Source organism: Emydura macquarii, unplaced genomic scaffold (genome assembly GCF_026122565.2).
Source record: "Emydura macquarii macquarii isolate MOO-44397 ecotype Brisbane River unplaced genomic scaffold, CSIRO-AGI_Emac_v2 contig_3517, whole genome shotgun sequence".
NCBI classification, from domain to species: Eukaryota; Metazoa; Chordata; order Testudines; family Chelidae; genus Emydura; species Emydura macquarii.
In genome coordinates this window covers 8,978,020-9,004,096 of record NW_027133654.1, presented here as the reverse complement: position 1 = coordinate 9,004,096, position 26,077 = coordinate 8,978,020, and the positions used below count along the sequence as shown (strand labels likewise).

Here is a 26,077-nt window from a genome sequence, read left to right as displayed (position 1 = left end):
GGGGTCCGGGTCCGAGGAGGAGCGCGGCAGTAGCTGAGGAGGTAACTAACAGCTGTGGCCGTTGGTGGCGGTGCCTGCGCGCGTGCGCGCCGTTACTGCGCCGGCCGGGGAAGAAGGAGGGGGGCGGCTGCGGCGCCTCTTCGGAGGGTTGGTTCCGCGCGGGCTGGTCCGGGTGACGCCTCCGCCCCTGGATGGTCCGAGTCGCGCGGTTGGGAAACTGCCACCCAGCGAAGCGCCCTTTGCCGCGGAGGGAATCGTGCCTCACTGCCCCGCACAGCCCCGCTGGAGTCACCCAGCCTCAGCCTCGCTGCGCCCCCCCCCCCTTCCTCCCCGGCTTGGGCTGTGCCCGGGCTTGGAGCCAGGCAGTAACCTCGGCCCGGGATAACGGCTCCTACTTCCAGGAAACCGGCCCTTGTTTTTCCCCCACCCCACCTCCCGCGGTCTGGTCAGCCGGATCTATGGGCGCGGGGAGTGGGAAAGCTCCGTGGCACTGACAAGGGTGCTGCGCCGCCGGGGTCACAGGGATCCCCCTCGGGAGCGGGGTGGTTTAAGCGTCTCGGCTGTCGGTGGGTGTTAATGAAGCAGGCATCAAACTCCTTGGGACCCTGACAGCCTAACCCCAGGAGATCGGGACGTCTCCGTGATTCTCAGACTGGTCTGGTGTGGGACATCCTGCTGGCTTGGTGTGTGAGGAGCATAAGTCACTTTAAGGAAACCGGACTTCAATTTACTTGTTAAATGCTACATTAAAGCGGGCCTAGGGAGTAGCTTTCGCTTTTAACTTACTTAAAATCAATAAAACAGGCGTGGAAAAGGCACACCGTAACCTGCAGCCTGTTAAATACACTTTCTAACTTTGTCATCTAGTAATACAGAAAGTTAATGTTTCAGGAAAACAAATATACTACAATGGGAAAGATTCTTTCTGAACTTAACTTACTGTATATTTAGCGAGTGCTTTTATTAATTTTGGTCTGGTCAGATCCTTCTAGTGAAGGATTCTGTCCTTCTCCAAGGAGCCCTTTTCTTCCTCACTTCTTTTAAGGAATGAACCACCCTTGGAATAAAACACCTTTTGGAGGGTCTCATTTGTTTAGCTGCCCTTCCTTAGATTCAACTGGATATTCAGTGATGCTGATGGAAGGCCTAGTGACATTGGCATAAAGGGGCCACACCCCACTGCTTTAGGAGGTATATCTTCACTGCAGAGTGATTGGCACCCAAGTTAACCTAGCCTGGGGGTAAGCATTACCACTGCAAAGCTATTCCCAGGTTACTGTCCTCACTTTTTCTGTGTGTGTGTGTGAGAGAGAGAGAGAACAACATATCTCATAGTTATTTGTAATGAGGTGCTTTCCCAGAATTCTTTCCTAGCCAATTGTGGGAGAACTCGTCTGTCCTTCGGGGAAGTGTGGGAAAGCATTGGAGGATTAGTAGCACTAGTGTGATTTTGTTAATCTTCACTGTGAACTTTGTGGGTTCCAGCCAGAGTTAAAGCAGACCTTAGGCTCTAACCCAACTGTGCTAGCTGGGACAGAAAGCACCTCTAAATCCAGGTAAAAAGTTCCTGTGTATGAAGCATAAGGGAGGGTTGGGTTAAAACTTGGGTAAGAGCGTGGGTTAACTCTGGAGTGAATATATTGGGTATATGTTGGGACAGAGGACTGAAGAAAGAAGGAAAGAGAAGTTGTTTTGGCAAACACATGGCTTTCAACAAGATGCGAGGTGTTTACAGGATACTTGCTGCCTTTGCTCTGAACACTGTCTCCAGAGGAGCAGGGGAAAATAACTTACTCCCCATCTAGAGCAGAGTCTGGTGCCACAAAGAAACTTGTCATTTCCTTACTCTTCGCTCTTGTGAGGTAGGACTTTTTATTGGGTACCCTACCCTTTTGGGTATGCATAATACATGAATTTCCCATACTATTTTCAAGTACTAAAAGTCTGGCATTGAAGGAGCTTCCTATCTGAAACTATGTTCCAGACATGAAAGAACCCTCTCTCTATACAGGACTAAAGCGGACTCTTTACTGTTTAAAATACATGCAGTAGATGGTTTAGCCTGGTAACTTTTACTGCCTGGCTCTCTAGGAGAAAAACTATAATGAAGTTAATATACATCATAATAAACTTCTGTCACCTGTATATGTGTATGTTTCCTATTGATTTACGAATTGTAAGTACAATAATTCTCAATGTATGTAAACAAACAAGGTATTGCATTAATTTTGTATATTTTTTATAACAATAAAGATTTTTAAATCTGTCACCACTATTCCCAAACAATCAAATGTTTGCTACATTTCCCTCTTATTTAGTCAGAATTGTAGGAATTGCCATATTGGATTAGACTAATGGTCCATCTAGTCCAGTATGCTGGCTCTGAGAGTGGCCAGTAGCAGATGCCTCAGAGAAAGGTGCAAGTACCCCACAGAAAACAGATGTGAAATAATCTGTCCCCATGAAGGTCTCATCGTAATAACGAGAGATCAGTTTAAAACATGAACCATGAGGTTTTAATCCCTTTTAGAACTGCTTGCATTAATTGTAATAATTAGGTATTCTTGTTATCAATCCCTCTTTAAAGCCAAGCATTTAGTAAGCATCAATGTCCTGTGACAGTGAGTTTCACCACCAACCTGGACAAAGTTTTACCTTTTATTCGTTTTGAATTTGCCACCTTTCACTTTTAATGAATGTCTCGTTGTGGTCTATCTTTCTCACATAGCTCTTGATTTGTAGCTTCTCAAAGCTACTAATTATTTTATATATTTTTATCAGACCCACTTTTTTTCATCTCCTTGCTAAAGGAAACAATCCTAATCTTTTCAGTCTCTTCATAGAGGTTTTCTGTGCCTCTAATTATAGAGTTTAAGGCCAGAAGGGTTCACTAGAATATATTAATAATGTAGTCTGACGGGCAAATCACAGGGCACTAAACCCCATCCAGTTACCCTTGCATTGAACCCAATAACCAGGATTAGACTAAAATATTACAGAATCTTGTAAGGTCTGTTAGTTCAAATATTTCCTTCCAATGTATGTTATTTCTTGTCAACATTGAAATTCATCTACCATCACATTGCCCATTTACTAGTATGGTTAAGGTCCTCTAAAGTTCCTCAGTCTTCTCTGGACTTTAACTCTGTGTTATCTGAAAACTTTGCCTCCTTCCTGTCCCTTTTCCAAATAATAAATATATTAACCAACACTTGACCTAATATTGAACCTAGTTAAACTTTTGCTATGATGAAAATTGGCCATTTGTCTACTTTTTTTTCATATCTTAGTCATTTTTGATCCCATGGCAATACTATTCTGACTCCATGACTAGTTTCCTTAGTAGCCTCTTGTGAGGGACCTGAAAGCCTAATTAAAATATTCTTATTTTTTTGTAGCACTTAGGGAAAGTTGAGAGTTGATATGTGGGGGGATGGTAAGAAGGTATTTAGTAATGGGAATCGTGGGGCTCAGAAGAGTGGTTTGGTTTTGAGGAGCTTACTAAGGGATAGATTGTGCTTGGATTCAAACAGTTGCGTTGGATTTTAAAAAATTGATTTTCTTAAAGTGTGTTTAGAACTTAAGATATACAAAAGATTAATCTAAAATATCATAAGTGAATCTATCTTCAGATAAAACCTGAACACATGTGGGTCACTTCCTGCAGTGGGTAGACATTTGGATATTTATTACTTCACTTCCTGTCCTACTCTTTTTTTCATAGTTCAGTGTGCTCTTCAACACAAGTTTCAGCAATGTTGTGGTTAATTTTAAACTTCATTGGATTTATACTTCTCCTTTGGAATCATTTCACTTTTCTCTTTATAGCAGTTTGGAAAATTAATATGCAGCTGTTTATGCATAGAATTTGTCATTCCCTTCATTGTGAAACATATAAATCCTGTAAGAGGCTTTTATTTTCTGAAAGGAATTTCTAAGCCTATAGTTTCACCCCTTGTAAACAAGGATTGAAGTAATATTAATTCCCACACAAATCCAGGGGTTAAGCAGGAGATATTAAAATGGACGGTTGTCCTTTTCTCCATTCTCCTCCATCACTCGAACTTAAACCTTACAGGAGAAAGATCCTATCCAGAAGTTCTGTTCTCCCAGACTTTACAAGGCATAATATAATCACATATAACTTCCTTATGCTGACACAGTATTGCTGTCCCTCTTTCCCCAAATTTTTCTGAAATGATGCCCCTGATTATAGTGCTTAATGGACTCTAGTTGGATCACCATGTTGAACACAATTGTAAACACATACTCTAGGTTACGGTATCACTGAATAGTCACTTTCTTGTTTTATACTCTTTTTTTCCCTCCCTTCTGGTAATAGGAACTACCTTTTGTTTTGTGTTCCAGATGTCAATAGCTGACCCAGTCACCACCTGTCTTTCCCCTGCAGTGCATTATATGGTTTGCAAACTTGGATTTGAGATAGAAGACAGCCATTCTGTTAATAGTATTGTGTCTGAAAATGGTGAAGTATGTTGGAAAACAATCACAGAGCATGTGCATTACCTTGAATCAGGTCAGTGTTTTCTTTAGATCTATTGTTTATGATGTGTCTGAAAACAAAAACAATTCAACTCGAGGTGGACCTAGCATGGTCATTGTATTATAGCACATTGTATTATAGTGTAGCAATAGCTGCATCATAGTTAGGTTGTTACAACATTCACTTTTAAAAAGAACTTAAAACCTTTATTTTTGTGGGGGTGTGGGTGATTTAAACACAAAATCTCAATGAAATGGTTAAAAAAAACCAGAATATATACTTTAAACACTATCTGATCTTATTTATCATGACGACTGGATGAAAATAATTGGTACAAAGACAATAATATGTTTAAAAATCACCTCTTTTGTGGATTTTCCCTTCCACTCAGATGGTTTCATTTTTCTTTGTATGCCCCCTTGCAAGAAATCTAAAACACTCTGGCACCTGCCCTTTGATTGTTGTTCCCCCATGTGCTGATTACTACAATGCCAGTGATAGAGGTAATACTTCTCTCTAAAGCATTTTGTAACACTTTAGTCATAACAGAAAATGAGCAACAAGGTGAACCTGCTGAATTTTCATTTGACAAATCTGCTGCAGCACAAATGCTGTCACTTGCTTCCAGGGATGACAGAAATGAAAGAGAAGTTATGTTGTCTGCCTTGATAACATGTAACAGTTACATATGTGAATACAGCTTAGGGGGCACACTATTTTTCCCCCTTAGGTTGCTAATTTCATCCTAAAGAGAGGAGGTGATGTAATGCTAAGAAAAATTACATGTGGAGGGCCATATCCTCAGACGTTCCTCCACTGAAGTCAGTGGAGTTACACCAACGTATATTAGCTGGGAATCTGATCTGTTATGTCAGCAGGACCTGCAGCAGGCAACCTGTACAGCTTAGTCACTACACTTCAATCCTGATCCCAGCACGGCTATCATTCCAGCCTTTGTTTGAGTGGCTGTCTATTATTGCAAGTCATATGGCGATTTTATGATTCATGTTCATGTTCAAAGATCTTATTACTCATCTCTACTAGAGATGGTAAAAATGATTGGCAAGTGCATTATAAAACACTTGTACTGTGCCCTCTGCAATACATCTTTAATTTGTGCACCACTTATTTTTGTAAAAAGTAATTTGTGGAGCAGCTTTATATAGTACCATGTTACATACTACTTCTCTCTTCCGGGTCACTTGGTCCTGTGGGTAAGGCATGGTACTGGGAGTTCTGGGTTCTGTTCCTATCTCTGGCCTGATCTACACTTACCTTCAAATTCGGCAGTAGTTGATGGGTGTTACGCAAGCTACTCTGTGTAGCTTTAGTAGCATGTTCGCTGCTTTACTCTGCGTGTTTTAGTAGTATCTTCACTGCACTGCACCACTTGAAGAGGTGCTTTTAACACATCGACTTCTGGATCGATTGAGCAGGTCTTCACTGACTGCTCAATCGATCCAGATAGATCAATCTAAGGGTGGCAAATTCACCGCCATCAGTGAAGACGTACCCTCTGTGACCTTTATGAAATCACTTAGAGCTAGGTTCTGCAAGCTCAGCCTCCCTTTCTACTTCTGCATTGTATAGGCATATGATGTTTAGATACTTAAGTAACTGAGTCCATGTTAAAAAAACCAAACCTTTAAATTGATTTTCTATCTGTAAACATAAAAGCAAACTATTAGAATATGACATTCATGATAACTGTCAAAGGGGAAATCTCCTTAGAGTATATAAGAAAGAGAAAGAAGCAACTACATGTATTTCAGGTTGTTAGGTAAGACAAGTGTCTGGAAGTATTGTTTTCTCATATGATTGAGTTCTTCCAACTTCCATTGGAACGGGGCTTTAAAAAAATCCTTTTAGCTTGCATATCTCAAATTTAAAAAAGAAAAAGTTTTTATCTTTCCTTATTTAGGATAGGTGCTTACTCTTGTCTTGTTTTCCATTGTAACCTTTCCTTAATTTTCCATCTACTACAAGCATCCTGTGAGGCAGTGAACAATAACACATTAATCCAGGCAGAATAATCTGTTTGGGGTGAGAGAGACTTTTGACTTTTAAAACACACAGAGTGATGAGAGCAAGTTTCATTTTCCTTAGGATTTGGGATAATGGACCTTTTGAATTTAGCTGCTCTGACCACCCTTTTATTTTTCATTTTAAGATCAAAGTGTGGATTATATAAAAAGTGTGCAGCTGTTGGGATCTTTTTGTGAATCTATTCATTTGCATCTACAATCCCTGACAATGGAACAGTTCGAAGTTCAGTACTCACAGTGGTTCCAGTGGACAAACTATACAGAGGTATGAAAACTAATATTGGCAGTAAATATTTTAAATTAGGCAGCTGACTGAAGCGTTTGGGACCAGATTATACAAAAAAAAAACAGCAAAGCAACTTACTCTCTGTAGCCTAGTTTTCAGAATTTGAAACTAATTGGCGTTCTATGAAGCAATAGAATAAGAACTCTGCTTAAATATGTTCACTTACTGCTTTTGTTGATTTTATAACTACAATTTATCCACATTACCACAATCAAAAAACGCACTAAATGTTTTTGGCCTGCACCAACAGATGGGTGTAGGACTGTCTTTGCTTTTCTGTGAAGTCTAATATGTTTATTTGCTTCTCTTTAAGGGTCCTCCTTTTGTTGAATTGTTTTTTTGTGTCAGAAATAAAAGGCTAGGTACTGTGTGAACAGAAAGTTAAAATGATTCTCTAGATGGTGATCTTGCCAACTTTTTCTGCAGTCTGGCCTCATGGACAGAGAAGTGTATATATTTGCATATAAGTGAAAAAAATCACTGTGAAACACTTAGGAGACTTCATTTCAACTAACCGTATTTGTATGCATATTTGATAGCTTTCTTCTGTTTTTGTGTCAGTGCATTGATAGTGGAAAACATCACTTTCCCCCTTTCTTCTGACCTCACAGCTATTTTTTGAAGTGTTTGCTGCACTGGACAGCATGGAAGCTACAGCAATTGCACTTAGTTTAATGAAACTAACATCATGTCTGGAGCGAGCCTTGGGTGATGTAAGTGCAAACAATTTTGGTTTAAGAAGCTCAGAAATGTGCTCGTGCATCTTACTGCAGTTGAAACTAGGATTCTATTGTATATGTTACTGGATAGGGCAACGTCTAGAATAAGCCTTGTATACTACCTTGAAATCTAGGTGCCAGCTGGTAATTTCAGTTCCTGAGATAATTACAAGGTTAGAAGAGATTGGTTAATCTAATGAGTTTATAATGTTAGAATAGTAAAATATTTTTTGTGAGACTTAGCCCCTCCTCCCAATCTTTTTCTTTTTATGACCATTGGAAGCCTGAAAATAAAATCTCTTCACTAACTGGAAGCTTGTCTCCTGTGTCTCCAGGTTTCTTATTTTATAGCATGCTGTAGAACGTTGGGCTGCTTGCATAGTCAATTTCTACATGAAACAGAAGTAATTTTACTCCTTTGGCCTTGCTTTTCATGCAGATTCCTTTGTGGTGCCCACTGCTTTAGAATGATTTTGTTCTATCTTTTGGCCAAAGTGGCCTGTAAGAACAAGGAATAGTTTGCCTTTATGTTACATGGTTTTTGTTCCTGTATCCTAATATGTAATGTAAAAGTTCACACTCCTGGTTTATGTTTCTGGAATAATGTCTAGAGAAAAGCTGGTCTCTGTCTGAAGAATTCTTCAATTTTTTTACTACATCAAAATCCAGTCTTGGTTTCTAGTACTGGAGCAATGAAAAATTTGGCATATGATCTGGTTTGTAGATGGTTGGTGGTGTGTCATGGGATTCAGTAACTACATTTGACTCTCACAGCAGATCCTCAGCAATGTCCTAATTCATGAGCCTTGCTTAGCCTTTTCCAGTAAATGCTATTGGGTTGTGTGCTTAAACTCACTGTTGAGCCCCCTTCCCACTCTACACCATTTTTTGTACCCTACATTCTCTCCACTAAGCTTCTTGTCATGCCTCTTCCTCATCAAATTCTTGCTTCTTTGTAGAAATAATTTACCTTTTTAAATTTCTGGTTAGTGTCTGTCTTATTTCTTTCTAGTACTGGAATTAGAGTGGCACTGGAATCAGAGAAACTACTTACGTAAGATTCTGTGATTAGATGATATGATTCATGGTACAGTTTCTTATGTCAGTCTGTCCTTTTATCGTCTCATGAAACTTCAGAGTAGAGGGGTTTTTTTTTTTAAATGTTCTTAGTTGAACTGAGTATTGATGTAGAAAAGAAATAGTTGTATATTTGAAACATTTAAACATATATCAAGTTATATATATCTTTATTTCACAATATGCTGCTTTGATTTTTAGGTATTCTTACTAATTGGTAAAGACTGTCCTTTCCTTTTAAGAGACTTACTTGCATCTCATGAACTTGCTGCTGTCTTTGGACAATCTGAGGTGAGTGTATGGCTTTTTTTAAGTCAATTCGTACTGCTTGTGAGGTGCATTGTCCTTTAATAACATGATCCAGATTCAAGCAAACTACAACTTAGGTTGAACAAGAGTTTGTAAATATTGTAGTATGTATGTAGTTGATATCCGTTTACAAATATTACACTACTACTTGTAATTAAGTGAGGGAGGGAATAGAGCAAGAATGTTAGCTAAAATTTTAATCTTAAATGGAAATAAGTATTTATGGTGATGTACATAAATGAGTAATCTTACCATCTGTATAGTGTCCAATCAAAAATCGATATACATGAAAATTAATATCAGAAGTTACAGAAATTTAAACATTTTAGGTCTGTGGCTTCTAGAATGTGATGTAACAAATTATTATAGTCCACTACAAGTCAGAAGATGTCACATCGGAACAGTTTAGTTTTAAAAGAATCTGCCACTAAGTTGTAGTGAAATGTCTTCTAAAGTTCCCAGAATTAGTATTTTTTTTATAATGATGCAGAGCACCTCGTCAAAAAAAAAGAGAAGGGTATTTTTCTAGTAGTGCCTACATCATGGTAGGCTTTTTGTGTAAACAAGAGAAGTTACAGTTTCTTCTCAAAGAACTTACACTTTTAAAAATATATAATGGGAAAGACAGACCTGAATTATTTGATACCGCTTCAGAGGTCTAGTGTATTTGTGTCTTTGTTACAGTAGTTTAAGCCAATATACATGTCACAAAGATGACTGTTTAATCTTTGGGTTTTGATAGTATGTGCAGTCCAAATTTCACAAATAAACAAAATCATCAGCAGAGTTTTTCAGATTATTTTTCTCTTTCGGACATGAATCTGGAAAATCCAACCTGACTAAAGAAGTCCCAACTCTTGGGCCAAGTTCTGCTCTGTTACATTAGTAAAAATATATTGATCTATATGAAATTATTGGGGATTTATACCTTTAGAAAGTAGAGCAAAATTTGGTCCCATTTGTTTGTTTTTCCAGATCCAGCAGAGTTTGAAACTTTTGTTAGAGTGGCTGCTTCCATTTTATACTCTGTTTTTTTACATACAAACTGAATAATGTACAAGCAAAATAGGGAAAAAAAATCTCCTTTTAGAGTGTGCCATGCATCACGAGTGAATTATTTTTGTGGCTTTTGTTGAAAACTATGATCAATCAGCTTGATGGGGCTAAGCTTATGAAGAACACTCCTTCAAGATGTTAATATCAGCTTAAAATAGCCTCTCAAATTTTTTAGCAGCAGAAAGCCACACAAGAGCTAAAATATATATTTCCTTACATAGTAATTATTCTCTGTCCCAATTAGATGAATGTACTAAGAGTATTTATTGGGTCTCCATATGGTCTAAATCTCCGTAACATTTTATGGCATGGATTTGCTTCCCCTCAAGAAATTCCTGCAAAGTAAGTTACCAGTGAAATTTTCTAAATATCTCTCTCTTGTTTGTCAGGCTGCAAGTGGTAGAGGAGCATTCAGCAGAACCAATAGCTCTCTCTTGAAATTAAAAACTGGTATATTTTCCTCCACAGTCTTCTGGCTGGTGGTTTTCTAAACACTCCCCTTTCTTCACCAATGTTCTTCCAACAGAATATTTCAACCCTAAATAAAACTAATGAACAGAATCTGTATTTATGGTTATATGAGGAAGGGCTAATGGGGAGAGCAGGCCAGAGCACAGGGGAAAATCAGAACAGCACTTCACTGCTTTATTTTTTTAAAACAGAAGCTTTGTAATGGCACTAGCATGGCCAGCTGTGCTCCAGACATGTCTCAGTTGGCTAGTCAAGTTTCATTGTGTGTTTGGGGAGTGGGAAATTCATTCAGGAGTTGTGTTCACTTTGGTGTTAAACTTTGAGTTTAAAATATTTAATTGTGCTAATAGGGAAGTGAGTGAGTCAGTGCTGTTTTGGGAAAGCTGATGCCTTGTGTGTTTAGAGAAGGTGATTTGGCAGTGGGAATAAGCAGGTGCAAACGATACAGAAATGGGGCAGATAGAAAAGCCAACAGACAGAAGTAGAAAAGAATTATAAAAACTCACTTATGTTTTCCTTCACCTAATCAGATGTTAGGTGTTTGCACTCAGATGACTGGGAGAGAGGAAGGATTGGACCTGCTATAAAAAACAGCAATTAATCATGTAATGATCTTGTGTGTGGAGACTTCTTCAGAATATCCCAATGCCTCAAACATCAGTTTTTCTGAAACATATGTACAAGCTCTCTTCTGACATATTGTGTTGTTGTGGTATTTTCCCTAGATATTGCTCTGTGCTGCTTTTTTTAACTGCAGGCTTGGGCCAGTTGCTAAGGAGATACCTACTGCAAACTGAAACCATTTTAGTACATCGACCTTATATAGCCTTCACTAACTTACAAGAGTTGGACATTTTTCCAGGCAAGTATCTAACTGTTAACAAGCTCTGACATCTGAAGTTTGGCTGCTGAATTCTTTGTAAACCCAAAATTACTGTTGGAAACAATGGCTATTCCTCAGTTTTAGGATTGAGCCCTTAATTAAGACATCTGTGTGTGCGGCTGTTAAATGAAGACACTAAATTGCAGAAGTATTTTTAATACGCTTAATGGAGTTTTGCCATTTTTTTAAATGGAAAAAGAATGTCATTCAAAATCTTAGATGGGCATTTAAGCCCAGGAAATTTAAGCTTTCTTATAAAGAGTATAGTGCATAGTCTAATCTTTTGATAGTGAAAGTACAATCTATGTAATAAAGAATTTCCTACTGTATCTCTGCAAAGTTTTTAACTCTTTCCAGAGTCTGAATGTTTCACTCACCCATGTGGGCTTGTGAAGGACTTCATTCTGCACCCAACTGCAGATTCAGTCCTTAGGGAAGACAAGGCCTAGTACTGCTGCCATACCCTGGTGCTTCTGCCAGAGAAGAGCATCTTTTTTTTTTTTTTTTTTGGCCAGGGTTCTCTTGAAATCCTGCTAGTAGAGGCTGCCTGACAAGAATCTTTTGGATTTCCTGGCTATTCCCCCTTCTTAGGCAACCCCTCCCACTCTGTGGGTGGCACCAGTATGCCCCAAGGCCTTCAGCTTAGTGGGGGTTATGGGCACTTTTGTGCTGTATTGACCCATTTCCAGGTGGATTCTCATTCTGCTGGTGGAACCAAGACCAGGCCTTTCAGGGCAGAATCCAGCTCAACGTTCAGGACCTCCTTGTATTGTTAAATTCTATAGCTGCTTCTGAATTTGTCCTTTTGCCACATCATTATGCTTCAGAATCTAAGCTTTCTTTTAGAAAGGAAATTATTTCTAGTCTTTATGGCTACAGAGAAAAGCTTCATAATGTGAACCTAATGCCAGGCAGTGCAGTGAGTGTCCAGGTTGCCTGACACAATGGCTTTGAGAGGTGTGAAATGCTGTATTTATTGTGATGAGTTATCATGCTGAAACCTAAAATGACAATCTGAGGAACATAGAAAAATGAAAATGCATGGATAGTATGAAATTGAATTAATAAACTATCAGGGGAGTTACTGTACTGACTTAATGAAATTAAATGAATAATAAGACCTACACTTTTTAAATTTATCTGAAGGTGATGCAGAACTTCCACCATAGTGTCACAGAACTCAGGTTGATCTTGCTGTGGAGTACACAAGTCTTGCCAATAGGCAGGAACCAGTTTTTAAAATTCATGCTTTATTTTAGTCTGTCATGGACAGCAGCTCACTGGTAATGCATCTTATCACTCTTTTCAATTTCTGATCTTAAAAATGTTTTTAAGTGTATGGTTTTATTTAGCTGAAGTTAAAAAGTTTAATCAAGTAATTGAATAACTGTTAGATCTCTTTACAGATTGAGCAGAAGTAATTTGTAATTTTGAGTGAAGTGCTGTGAATAATTCCTCTTCAGTAAGTCTAATGCTCTACATTTAGTAAATATTGTTAATTTAAAAAAATGTTTTTGCTGATTTGTAGATATTAATCATGAAGCACTTTCCTTAACTGAAGAACTAGCAAAGAGATCCAGTTTTGTATTAAAAACAATGTTATCATTTTGGGTTGCTGCACTAACAGCTTTCAGGCAACACAGGTAACAGAACTGCAATATTATATTTTCCTTCATTTGTTTCTTCTTAATCTCAGAATGAATTTTTGATCATACGCATCCATTATTTATGGAATAATCTGTTAGTTTGCATGGCTTTTTGAACCAGAACTATTAATGGCATCTAAACATGTTAGACTAGCATCCTGCAAGTGTACAATTCATGGACCTGGCATTCAGTTTTGCTTGCATTTGTATTCAACCATGTTTTCATTAGAATGCAGCATAAAGTCAAATTAAATATTACACTTTTTTATGTGAACCCCTTTGTATGAGAAAATAGCACACCTCTTCAACAGACAAATGACAGCTAGAACTCTAAATTAGATTTTGAAGTCAGCGTAAGAATTTATATGATAGTCACAGAAAACTGAAGCCAAGAAACCAAGCATTACAATATATTTTTTTAAATTGAAACCTGCAAACTTTGCACATTTGCTGGCCTGCGTAATCCTATGCTATGTTAATTTTATCCTCCCTTCCCCTCTCCATTATATGCTATTCCAGTTTGTTACATCTTGTTCTGATGTAGATTATAAGATACTTTCTGGGCAGGGTTTATTATTTATTGTATAAATATACAATACCCAGCACAATTGACTCCGATCTTGATTGGGTGCCTAGAGTACCACTGTCCATTAGCACTTATTAAAATTAAAATATTACAATCATAGCTTCCATAAGGATCAGTATGTGTTTAAAGAAAAAACTAAGATATTATATGCATTCCTCTAATTTTTTAGGTATGCTGATTGTGTTATACTGTTACTCCCTCAGCTGGAAAATGGACTTAGATTACTCTTCACCACAGTTAATAAGTGTCCAAATAGACTGCTAACTGCTGAGGTAGGTTTTTTTATGACCATGTCACCTTTATTATGATATAGTACTAACAAGCTTAAAACCAATCCTAAAAATAGTTATAATATTATATTTACAGAAGCAGCTTTTTAGTGAACCATATAGTTTGACCTCTTTTACAGACCTTTGATACTCCTTTTAGAGTGTCATATGGCAGCTCTCTTCCTTTGTTTACAGAGGTTTGAAAAGTATAGCACTGCCACTTGAATGTAGTAGCCTATAGCGTAAAACCGCTTATGCTGTTTTTACCTCTTTTCTTACGTTAAAGGGATAATTCCAATTTATAGCAACTTTGGTCTGTCATGTGAATTAATAAGGTCAAAACTCAAGATGCAAGTGTAGTTGGTATCCCTGTTTTTTATTTCTGAAAATGGAATTAATATTATGGTATTTTTTTTCTATTTTAGTCATCTTCTCTTTATACCACTTTTGATGAGGTAAGTTGACTGTAAAATCTTTCAGAATATTTGAACACCTTTTTTTCTTTACCATAAAGCGTTTTGTAGAATTCAAGCCCAGAGAAAGATGGAACAATGCTCTTGTTCCCTTAAACGTACTAAAATAAATGAAAGATATAAATGCATCATGCAAATGGACCATGCTGAAAGCCTTTTGAAAATATAAAGATAATTCCATGAACTTTTTAAAATTGAGAAAAGATTTCACAGAACTGAGGTGGCAGACAAAGAAATAAGACTCATTACAGCATCTATAAACCCCCTGGCAGCTCTTCAGTGTACACTTACGTATTTTCTTCATGGTCCTTTATCTTCCTGGTAGCCCAACTCTGAATCTCTCCCAGCTTATCAATATTTATTTTCCATTAAAGTGCTCAAAAGCGTACACAGAATTCTAAGTGTGACTGAACCAGTGATATACAAAGAAGGGATATTATCTCATCAGTCCTTGGGGCTTGGTACAAACAATACGTTATAATTCTTAATGAGAGATCATGGCTAACATGAAATATTTGGTATTGTTCTTCATTGTGACTATGCTCACTTCTTTTTAGTACTAATGGTCAGTAAGCTCTTTCCCACCAGGTTGGACAGATGTGAAGATTTTTCCTTAGTTGTGGTAGCACACATTTTTATTATTAAACTGTTGAGACTCTTGCCTATATTGAATGGGATTTGGTATACTTTGGGAAGATATAGGAGGTTAGTATCCAGTATTCTATTTCAAGGAAAAAGAGGCATGGAGCCACTATTTTGATAGTGACCATACTAAAATACAGCACTTACTTTTTTGATTCAAGACCAGCTAGCTTGTTTGGAACCGAAAGCGTTTCTATGAATTAGAATTGTTTTCAGTCCTCTTATTAACCCCATAAACAGTGATCTGTTTCCAAAGTACAGTGGCTCTGCTGTGCATAAAGTCAGGGAAGTAGCTGTTCCCAAAAGCTGCAACAGAATGGAATATAAAATCAAAAGCTGAAGAGGGGAAGTGATTAGGACCCCTTACATTATGTTTCAATAAAAATGAAAACCATAAAGTATTTCGTATGTCCCTGTTGCTTATTTAATGAGTAGATTAATTTAATTTCTTGTAAACAGCTTTTATTTTCTGTCACTAATAAAAACAAGATAGAAGAGTATATCGCCATAGGATCACTTATTTGAAGTGAATGCAAACATACACACACAAGCAAACATTTCTTTCCTATTTTATTCTCCAAAAGCCAAAATACTTTATCCCATGTTGTTCATCACTGCTAAAAAAAAAAAAAATAGTTAACTTTGGTGCTAGTTATGTGATGATTTGGTGGTAGTTCCTTAATATTAGGGATGCTTACTACTCTAGCCAGTATTTTTAATTTAGCTTTATAACTTTGGGTTTGGTCGACGTTAAGTTGTCTTCAGTTTCAAATTATTTTTTTTTTCTAGATGCTAACAAAACAGTTGAACGACAAAGAGATCAATCAACTTCCTCTAATTCTTGGAGAGCCTGCAATGGTAAGTGTATTAAGTGCTTTTTATTTAGCAGCACATTTATAATTAATATTACTAAAAATGTAATAGCTACTTTAGACATAAGATCACTTCTCCATCAGCTTACAGTCCAGTACCCCCAATCCTGTTTCAGTATGAAAAATGAAAAATAATACTTGGCATATAAGTATAAGATTAGCTCAAACAGCACAGGTTTTTGAAGAGGAAACCCAACTTGAGAACATCAATTTTTACAGGGAATTGGCTTTGTTGCCTGGCATCTAGAAACTCAAACTGCCAATAGGGAGTGATTTTTTTCTTGGAAGATGGCTAGTTATTATTAACATCTTTACTTTATTCCTTAACTGTTTATCATATTGCCATCCAGTTTCTCAATTCCATTATATCTACCAGAGCAATAAAGTATAAACTAAGGAGTCTTTGCTTAAATGTAGTCATTTTCAGCTCTTTTTGTTGATTGTGGGTTGGTGCTGAATTTTTTGTTTGTTCACTTCCTTTCCTCAGACCTTTCCCAAGATAGCAGAGGTGCCTTTTTTAAAGAAGTGTGGTTTAAGAGGTGTTCCTCTTGTCTCTCATAAGTGCATCATTTCAAATGGGCCTAAGTACCTTTTGTGCCCAAAGAATTGCATTCTTAGTTGAGTTTCTATAGAATTGTGCTGTATATTTAGTTTTGTCCACATGTAATTCCACAGGAATTCCTTTGGGACTTCTTGAACCATCAAGAGGGTCCACGTGTACGAGATCATTTAAGCCATGGAGAGATCAACTTAAATGAGTTTCCAAGAGAAATAGCCAATCAGATACTTGCATTTTCAGTTACACTTTTATGCAGATTTTCAGAAGAGGAGGAAGCCTCAGCTCTTAAGGTAGGGGCTGCTATTGTCCAAGAGGAACAATGTACAATTGTTTGGGTGCCAAATATGATTTTAAAACCTTTTATGGGCTACCCCTCTGCACCTTTTTGTGGCAATAGGGTCTACACTAAGCTTTAAGAATTTTCCTAACATTGCTCTGTTGCACTGTAATACTGAAATGAAGCATAGAAAAACTTTCCCAATATTGCCCTTCCTGATTCTAGTCTGTTTTGTTCTTTTCACACCATCTTGTTAACACTTGTTTCTTCTGACTGTACTTCACTGCTTAATTTTTACCTAAACTATATATGTTTAATTTAAGACTGTCATTTTGTCCTCTCCACCTTGCAGTTTATCTCCCTGATAGCTCAACTCTGAATTACCTTCAGTTTATCTGTATCTTCCATTGAAGTACCTAAAAGTGCTCACAGTAAAGTGTGGCTAAATCAATTATGGAGATAAGATCTGACACTCGGTCTTGTCTTTGAGAGAATACCACTATGAATATGAACTTGGTACAATAATGGAAATGTGGTTTTGGCCATGCACTGTATTGTGAATCATGTCTAGTTGTCTTATCTACCAACACATGTATTTCAACGTTAATGGTCAATAAGCATATTCCTCCCAATTTCCTATTGATATTTAGGATTACTTTCCCTAATTTCAGTGCATTAACGCAAATTCTACTGAGCTAAACCTCCATTTATTAGCTATAGCTCATTTTACTAGCTCTTCAAGGTATAGCATGTGCTATTCCAGTGAAGAGTGGACCTTTTTTTTTTTACCACAAAGTTTTATTGATAAAGAAAACAACTCAGAAACGTTATAATTATCACCTAACATATTCAATCCTGTACTTTGACACATTTCATGTACATCTATAACTAGTCCCTTTTGAAGTCAATGACACTGTCACATGTCTAAAGTAAAGTATGTGCATAAGTTTTTGCAGGATCAGGATCTAGCTTTTCAAAATTAGTACATGTTTTAACATTTATTTTTGTAAACCAGGAGTATACAGTTATTAAATCCCTGATCAGCTGTGCAAGTTGCTACCGTTCTCGGTTTCATCCAATTGCCCGACTTAAGAAACAGGTATGTAGATTTGACAGGGAGGGTCAACATTCCATACATCTTTAAAAATTTGTTTAACTGTTGTATTTTTGCTTTGCTTGTCCTGAATATCAGTTAGGTTTTTGAGGGAAGTTAAATTTTATCTACCTATTCAGTTTATTGTCTCTCTTCTTGATTGAAATTTAAGTTAGATGATAGGGAAAAGCTTTCTAACTATAAGGATAATTAAGTACGGGAATAGGCTTCCAAGAGAGGTTGTGGAATCCCTGTCATTGAAAGTTTTTAAGAACAGATTAGGCAAACACCTGTCAGGCATGGTCTAGGTGTCGTTGGCCTTGCCTCAGTGCTGGGGGCTGGACTATCAGGCCTCTTGAGGTCCCTTCCAGCTCTACATTTCTATGACTTCTATAGCTTCCAGTTTATTAAGATTGCTTGTTAGTGCACTTCTCTTGTTGTATTTGGGGCTCTGTTCAGCCTCCTCAGGTCACTTTGCAGTTTTATTCCATTGTCGTCTGTTTGCTGCCCCACTAATTTTAGGGTTGTCTGCAAATGTGTTAGTAATTAGATATACATTAAAGAGATAACTGACAAAGTTATGAAGGCAGCTATCTCTGCCAAGAGAGACTTTTTTTTTTAGTTGGTTAATAAAACCCCTGGAAACCATAGGTGTGCTGAATTAGGCTACAACTAGTAAGAGATGTCCCTATTAATGAAAACCAACTGATGTTTCACCATAGCGACAGAAGCTGCGCCCTGGGAGTAATCTGCAGATCGCAGTTTGAGAACCACTGAACTGGTTGATGGTCTCTCTTTTTATTGAATTGGGTCTGTATTACACAGTGCCTTCATACAACCTTTTAAATTGAGGATATGAAGTACATTACAATGATAGTACGGATTAATTCTTCAATATTTAAACAATGGGAAAAGAAAGAAATGGCTGCAACTTAAGCTTATATTATGGCATGAACTTTTCATTTATATTAGGACTTTCCACCCTTTTGTCTGGAATGTAAATGCCTTAATTGTAACTACTGAACTAATGACTTACAAGATAGAGTAATAGAGATTAAAAAAAATTAAAATAGTAAAATGTATTATTGTTGCATAGTGTCTCATATGGAATATACCCTGTACTGAAAGATTGGCTTTACTAAAGTGTATTTTGACTTCCTAGGTGCTGGAGTGTATGAAGAGCATTAGTTCATGGCCGGAGCTTCCTATAGTGCCTGAAGAGCAAATTCAAGAAATTACAGGGTATACCTGATCCAATTTAAAAAAAAAATCATACCTTGAAACCATACTTACTTATAAGGTCCCGTGTACTCCATAGCAAGTAAGACCTAATTCTGCAGCAGGACTTTCTGTATATTACAGCACCTGGAATTCTATGGCAGCTTCGTTTAAACTAAATATGGAAGTTTCTATTGAATTCAACTTTAAAATGAATAATACAGTTACTACAATATCTCTCATGCCTTCGGTAAATGGGCTAGCCCTTTGGGGGTATGTCCACTCACAGTTTTTAACTCCAAGTTACCAATGAACTTAAGATGGTTAACATCATGAGACGTGTCCAGACTAGCCTTTCTAAAACATTTATTCCAGAATACAGATGTTTGTGGTTTTTCCTTAGGGATGTATACACAATTCACTGGAGATTTACTTAGTAATTCAATGTGCTTAATTTATTAGGTGTAGATGGTTTGTTTCATTCTGTTATCCTTTTTAATAAGACACTCATGCTTTCCTATACTAAGTTGTTCTGAATCTGGGATTGAATTAACTTTCCTTCTCAGAGGTTTAATAACCACACTTCAGAGATGAGCAACTTTGTATATGAAAGAGAAAGAAAGAAAGCTGAGTACCTTTGCCTTCCTTAGAAGAGGTGGTAATGGTGTACATTTATAAAATATTTGCAGACTAAAAATGCTAATGTTTATAAATTACACTTAGCCTACTACAGAACCATGTTAGAAATAGGGGAAGGTAATATGAGTCAAAGCCGTGGTGAAACAATTCCGGAAGGTAATTTTAGCAGTGGCTCTTTGGAGAGACTGTATGATGTAAAAATAAGATGTGGTGAAGCCAGAGAAATTTACAGTAATTTTGGGTCAGAGATGACCAACAGTTTTGATAATGATTAACAAAATCCACTTTTTCCTCATTTTGTCCAAGTGGTGACAGGACTTAAGTGAGTGGACATAAAGGGAGGAGGAAAAGAAGAGTAAAAGATAAGCTTATGAGCCTTTGAAATAGTAAGGTTAGTGAAGTAGTTGTTGATAGAGAGGATGGTGGTGGGGCGAATTGAGGAATAAAGAGCAGTTCTGGTTTGAAAATATGGAGAGGACAGAAAACAGGGAGCCAGAGGAGATGGAAGATAGGAAGCCTGACTGTATGTAATGGAAGTACAGTATTTAGTACTTCGCAGGATTTTGGAGAAGGAATAAGGAGATGGGATGATGGTAAATAGGGAGGCTGGTGAGACTGAGAAAAGGTTGCTTTCGAGAGGGAGAACACAAGAATTTGCTTGTAAAATGGAGAGAAAGGAGCCAAAGGATTACAGAGTAATAGTGGGCATTTGGATAAATTGCTCTGACAAAATAGCTTTTACTTGAATTCATTGTGTTGAAATGTAAACTGTACATGCTTCTTTATTTCTGTGAAAGATTCTGAAAGTACTTTTTATCTTTGTTTTTAAGGTTGGAAAGAAGTACAGAAACTAGTCCTTGTATTTCTATGACTACAGAAATTCTCTCTCAGTTGCAACACCATTTGCCCCAGAATTGCTACATTTTAGATGATCTAGTGAATAATCTTCTAACTGAGAAGTAAGTTTAATGTTCCCCCGCCCTTGAGTCTGCCCCTGAGTACAATTTACTTCTGGAAATAAGCAATGTGGGACAGTAATGAGAGCTCACTGCACAAGTGTTCCTTCCCTTATCTATGGAGCAGTGTTGTTGAAGGAACATGTATCTCTGTGTGGTACTATAGTTTCTTCAGTCTAAAAGTCCTTAGGATTCAACTGAGAACTGTCCCCAGAATGAAGGGGAGATGTTCAGAATGCTGTTGTAGTAATCTTTTTGCATTGGAGTACAATTTGAAAAAATAACCACGCCTGTATTTCAGAAGTGGGAAGTGGCTACAGATGTGCAAGAACTTTATTACAATAAAATCTGCTTTATGGTGCTGTATAACACTCTGCACTAGAGATTTTAGTCTTAGCATTGTGGTTCGTGTTATAGGTGTGCATGACACTTAAAAGTGATGATCTGCCTCTACATAGTTCTCTTTTAGCCAAACTTACATTTCTTGAGTCTTTGAAGTAGAAGCTGAGATTTACAATATTTTTTTTTGTTGCTGATGTTTCTGGAGGTCTAAATATAGCTAGATTACTTCAGTTCAGTTTCAATTTTTAAATGTATTATCTGTTCGCATTTTTTAAATCCCCATTTAAGGGTTTGCAAAGAGTCTTTCTTTACCACCCTGGGCTGGATTTAAACAGTGAAGTACAGTCATTTCCTTGTGATGGCTCTTCATTGACCTTGTTAATATGAACTTGTGGACTTAATCTGGTTTATAGAGGACAAATGTCATCTGCATCAGGCTCATTGCACGTGGGCAGGATAACGTGCAAGATGGTACTTCTGTTGCCTTTTCTTTACATAATTTATAGTCAAATTTTTGTTTTCCATTCCTGTTAATCTGTCACTTTTCATAAATACTAAAATCCCTTTTAAAGCATAATTTATTAGGCTTCTTAATACTGTTTAAGATTTTTTACACTTATGACCATTATGTCTGCCATGGCAAAATATTTTGCTTGTTGTTTGTTTTTTAATAAGTTCTCCCCTAAAAACAAAACATTTGAAGTGGTGTGGCCATCAAGAATTGTGACATACTTAGATTTAGCTGACTAGCATATATAAAGATGACCACACAAGTTGGCATTTTAAGATCTCTTAATGAAGCCTAACCTACTACTGTAGTATTGATTAAAACTATGACTTTACTACTTATATTTTATAAAATGTTAAGACTAGTTCTTTTTGTACTACTACTACTAACTAGCTAATGGTATCTTGTTTTGGTGGATTTTCTCTTTTGGACACAGTTCTGTTGTGAACTGAACTACAGTTAGTGAGAGGTTTAAAACACAGACACATCCTGATTCACTAGTGTATATTGTATATTTTGGTCAGTTTTGTGTATTGTGGCATTATTTCGTACTGTTCTGGTCTGGGATGAGAAACATTTCACACTTCTAGTGATGTGACATTACTTATTGTAATGTGAGAGAGAACACAAATCACTCATGATGAATAGATTTTTGCTTTGGTGAGTCATGAATAGATTTGAGTAAACCTGTTTCCAGGACATCTGGATTAGAATTTATTTTTAGCTCAAGCTAAAGTGGAATGGTCAAATGGATGTGTTTCTAAATCCTGCTAATGAAAACAAACTCTAAGAAATATTTCCTGTTTTACAGGCTACTGATTGAACTCTGTAGTATGCACATTTGTACTCTGTACTGCCCACGTTCTGTACTGGAAATATTGGTAGTGCTCCGTAAGATAAGTGCACAGTGCCATCAAGTGTCAGATCAAGTTATTGCCAGCACTGAAATGAGATACAAACAGTGGATACACAAGATACTGCGTTCTCGCCAGAGGCATAACTATCTACGAATGTTAAACAGGTTGGTTGTTTTTCCTTTTTTTGGAGGTGAAGGGGTACTTTTAAGATAGGATTTAACAGGATAACTGAACACTTCTTTCCTTTTACTCTGCATGTGTACTTTTCAATATTCTATTTACATAATGTTAAAGCTAACTACATTTTGTGTCATTGGTGTACTTAGAGATAAGGATCTGTCATAACTTCCATTATACACTAATATATTAGTGGCAAACAAAACTTAAATCGAAGAATAATTTATTTGGATAGGTAACATTTTTCTGTTGTCTGACCAGGAATTATTAGAGTCCAAATAAAAGTCATTTATTTATTTATTTATTTCATTTATTTAGTAGAAATGTGCTCTCTTGGATGAAACTAAGCACTAAAAAAAGAAGAGGGGGAGAGGGGGAAAGTAAAACTTGGTCTGTTAAAACTGAATTACAGAGAGTGTCCCCATCTTATCCCTGCTTCTCTCATCTTATCGATTAGGATGCTGACCCAGATGAGGAGTAATGACTATGAGTCCATTAACGTAATTCCCAACCAGCAGTGTTGCTTGGCATCTATGATTAAGCTTTAAAAAATGAGTGTGGTCAGAGAAACTTGAATTCTAATAAATTGTTTAATTTTAATTTTATGTGGGATTACAAATGCTAAAATACCTTAGTTATATATATATATAATGATTATTGGATGATGTCACTACAGGGCAAAGTTAAGGTTGTTTTGTGTGCCCTAACTGTGTGTTTCTGTTCCTTACATATTTGGATTTACTTTGTGAACTTCAAATTTTCTGGCTATCTAATACTTGTTTTTGGAATAACTACATGATCTAAAAGTTTATTTAAAATAAATTATGTACTCTCAACCATAACCTTATCTTGACACTCATTTTCATTTGGAAATTTAAATATATGGCTCTTGTAAATTGTCTGTTTATAACTATGATCTTTGCCCCATGCTTCACTAATGAATTTTCAGATTTTCTTCTCCCACTGTCCATACCCATTTTAGGGTGGAACAGGAAATCTGAAGAACAGTTTTGTATTTAAAAAAAAAAAAATCTATTACAGTTTTCTTCTTATTTCTAGCATTAAATTTCTATCTCCTGTGTTACGCCTAATTTTAATGTTGATTATTCTGGAACTAATCAACATCCATAGAGTTTGTGAGAAGAATCCTTATGGTTATCAGCAATATCTAAAGTGAGTATATAGTACTTGCTTTATTAAAATAAGTGACTAATAGAGACTCCTTTCACCCTCATTTGAACACCTTTGGTATATATCAGGATTAGTCAATAGGCATCCTGTGGTCCAAATACGGACGGCTAAAAGCTTTTCACCAGACCATGGGGTGCTCCGGGGTTTGGGCTTCAGTCCCTGCTGAATGTCTCACTGGGGCTCAGGGCTACATTTAGGAAGGCCGAAGCCTTCTCTTCCTCCCCCTGCTCCCCACCCTCCCAAATTATGAGTCTGTACCAGGCGCTTGCCGGGGCTCCTGCTGTCAGCCCTGTGGGGACAGGGCTCCATTTAGGGAGGGTGGGAGGGCACCTGTCAACCCCGGGTGCCAGCTCCCCCAAACCTGTCAGCACATGGCCAGTCAGTCCTCTACCTGCACTAGCCCCTCCGCCCCAGACTAACTGGCCCCCGACCCTCAGAGTTTCATGGTCTGGTCAAAAGCCTCTGGTGGTCTGGATTTGGCCCATGGTCCACCTATTGACTACACCTGCAACAGGTCCTGGGTCTATTACACAGCATTGTATGTGTTCCTTGAACAGGGGCATTTGTGATGTGAAAAATGTTTCTCTCAAGTCTTGACCTTGACCATGAAATCCGGACTTTGACAAAAAATAACTGACTATCCCATGTCTACATTATGTATCCTTACTGAAATTAAGGTTTTAACAGCATGTGGGACATCAGGTAGTCAGTCTGTTTCCCCTATCCTTGCAGTAATCATTTGGGGAACTGGTGAAGAGCCCTCTTACTAAAAAGTATTTGTTTACAACATGTCATTCAGCTATTCACAATCTCAATTTTTATTACTTTCCATTAGTACAAGTAGGAGGATAGTCTCACATTCAAGCACAAAATTAATAATGCATAATAAATGTTTCATTTAGCATGTAATCAACTTCATTATTTCCACTCTTCACTTTATTGAAGATCAAAGGCATTGTAAAGTGTTTGGCTGCCAAAGAAAGGACACTGTAGGAGAGAACGCCTCTATATACTGTTATATTACTATATTCCCACAATATTGCATTTTTTGTGCACCAGTATGAACTGCAATTCTGAAAATTGATTGTCAGTGTCTTTTTCTCTCCAGCCACCCTTGCCATAGGTAAGGAAGAGAAAAGTGATGTAGCAGAGATCATGTGAGGGTGGGAGATTTGCAAATCTGGAAAAAGTAGCAGCCCCAAGTTAGGCATCATCAAAGTGTGGTCTGTCTTCCTTTTAGAAAGTCTTTTTAAGAATGATTTTCTCATATTTTTTTAAATTTCTCGTAGGTTTCTAAAGTCAGTCTTGCAGTATACCGAGAATTTGGTGACATACACAAACCCAGAGAAAAACAAATGGGATGAATCCATGGAGCTTACACACAAAGCTTTGATAAAAATTAGGACTTTCAGCGAGAGAAAGCTAACATTAATGCAGATCGCAACACAAGTGAAGTTGTCCTGAAAATGCTTGGTTTCTGTTACATTTTAAAACTTTTTTTTTAATGCCTCAGCTTAATGTGGCCAAAATCCTTAGAATAATCTGCTCTTCTTTCTCTGAGTGCAGCTTCCAGCAAAATGCCTTGGAAAGCAGAATTTATCATTTACTTAGCAACAGTGTTGCTGATTGGAGATGGATAATTGCACTTCCTGCAGATGGAACATTTGTCAAGTACACAATGAGACTCAGGCTGAGCTCTGGCCTCAAAATGATTTGAAATGTACCTATTATTTAAGTGTATTATGTGCTTTAAAGCTTGTTTTTTTTGTTTGTTTTTTTACAATGTACCTGAACATGACCAGGAAAGCAACTGAAATAAATGTATTGGGGAAAATATTGAACTGAAAAAAGCTTTCATTGTGGTGAAACTAATACTTGGTGATTTCCATGTCCTCATACTACCCATTATCTCTCATATGCCCTTAAAAATTCCCACAACAAAAAAACCCAACAATACGTTACAACGTTTTGAGTTAACAGCATTTCCTAGCATTGTTCACTAGTATTAGCACAGAAATGGGCAAACCTTGGTGTCTGGTGGCTTTTTTTGTTTGTTTGTTTGTTTGGGGGGGGAGGGGGGAGGTTGGCAGTGGGATACAGTTCTGTCTAGGATTTGCAACTGTTTACATGTGAAAACACACTAACACATTTTTGTGTTCTCAACAAAAGGTATTCAGCAGAGTATTTTTACACTCTTTGTTGTCATGGTATCTTTTTTGATTAGTTTAATTTTTCACTTTATCTGCTAGTCCCCAATCTTTAATAATTCAGTGTAGGTAGAAATTTGGTTTTGTACATTGCAAATCAGAATACATATATAAATGTTCATCTTGATCCTAAAAGTGATATTGTCCTTATGTTGCATACCTCATTTTTATCTGTTTTTGAAAAGTTATGAAAATAAATTTCCCTTCTCCCCCCA

At 37.2% G+C, this 26,077-nt stretch overlaps 1 protein-coding gene across 4 annotated transcripts; it reads left to right on the top strand.

Annotated features, from left to right (window-relative positions):
- Window positions 1-3: 3 nt before the first annotated feature.
- ERMARD (ER membrane associated RNA degradation) lies at window positions 4-25,491 on the top strand. 4 transcript variants are annotated; one of them, XM_067535876.1, is made up of 18 exons: window positions 4-41; window positions 4,369-4,537; window positions 6,675-6,814; window positions 7,447-7,548; window positions 8,833-8,922; window positions 10,241-10,338; window positions 11,193-11,329; window positions 12,879-12,993; window positions 13,752-13,854; window positions 14,277-14,306; window positions 15,756-15,824; window positions 16,514-16,687; window positions 17,690-17,773; window positions 18,930-19,009; window positions 20,455-20,583; window positions 22,242-22,451; window positions 23,524-23,637; window positions 24,945-25,491. In XM_067535876.1, the coding sequence occupies exons 2-18, from the start codon at window positions 4,369-4,371 to the stop codon at window positions 25,117-25,119; spliced, it is 2,019 nt and encodes a 672-aa protein (XP_067391977.1). In that variant the 5' UTR covers window positions 4-41; the 3' UTR covers window positions 25,120-25,491. The 4 variants fall into 4 exon arrangements, with proteins under 4 accessions (XP_067391977.1, XP_067391976.1, XP_067391978.1 ...); XM_067535875.1 differs by having other exon boundaries at window positions 23,506-23,637; XM_067535877.1 differs by lacking the exon at window positions 23,524-23,637.
- Window positions 25,492-26,077: the final 586 nt, after the last annotated feature.

Excerpts from the sequence above, each read along its gene's own strand:
- ERMARD (XM_067535875.1), top strand. The coding sequence starts at position 4,369 with ATGTCAATAGCTGACCCAGTCACCACCTGTCTTTCCCCTGCAGTGCAT. Across the intron at positions 8,923-10,240 it reads CTGTCTTTGGACAATCTGAG|ATGAATGTACTAAGAGTATT; the intron begins GTGAGTGTATGG and ends TGTCCCAATTAG. Across the intron at positions 16,688-17,689 it reads AGGAAGCCTCAGCTCTTAAG|GAGTATACAGTTATTAAATC; the intron begins GTAGGGGCTGCT and ends TTTGTAAACCAG.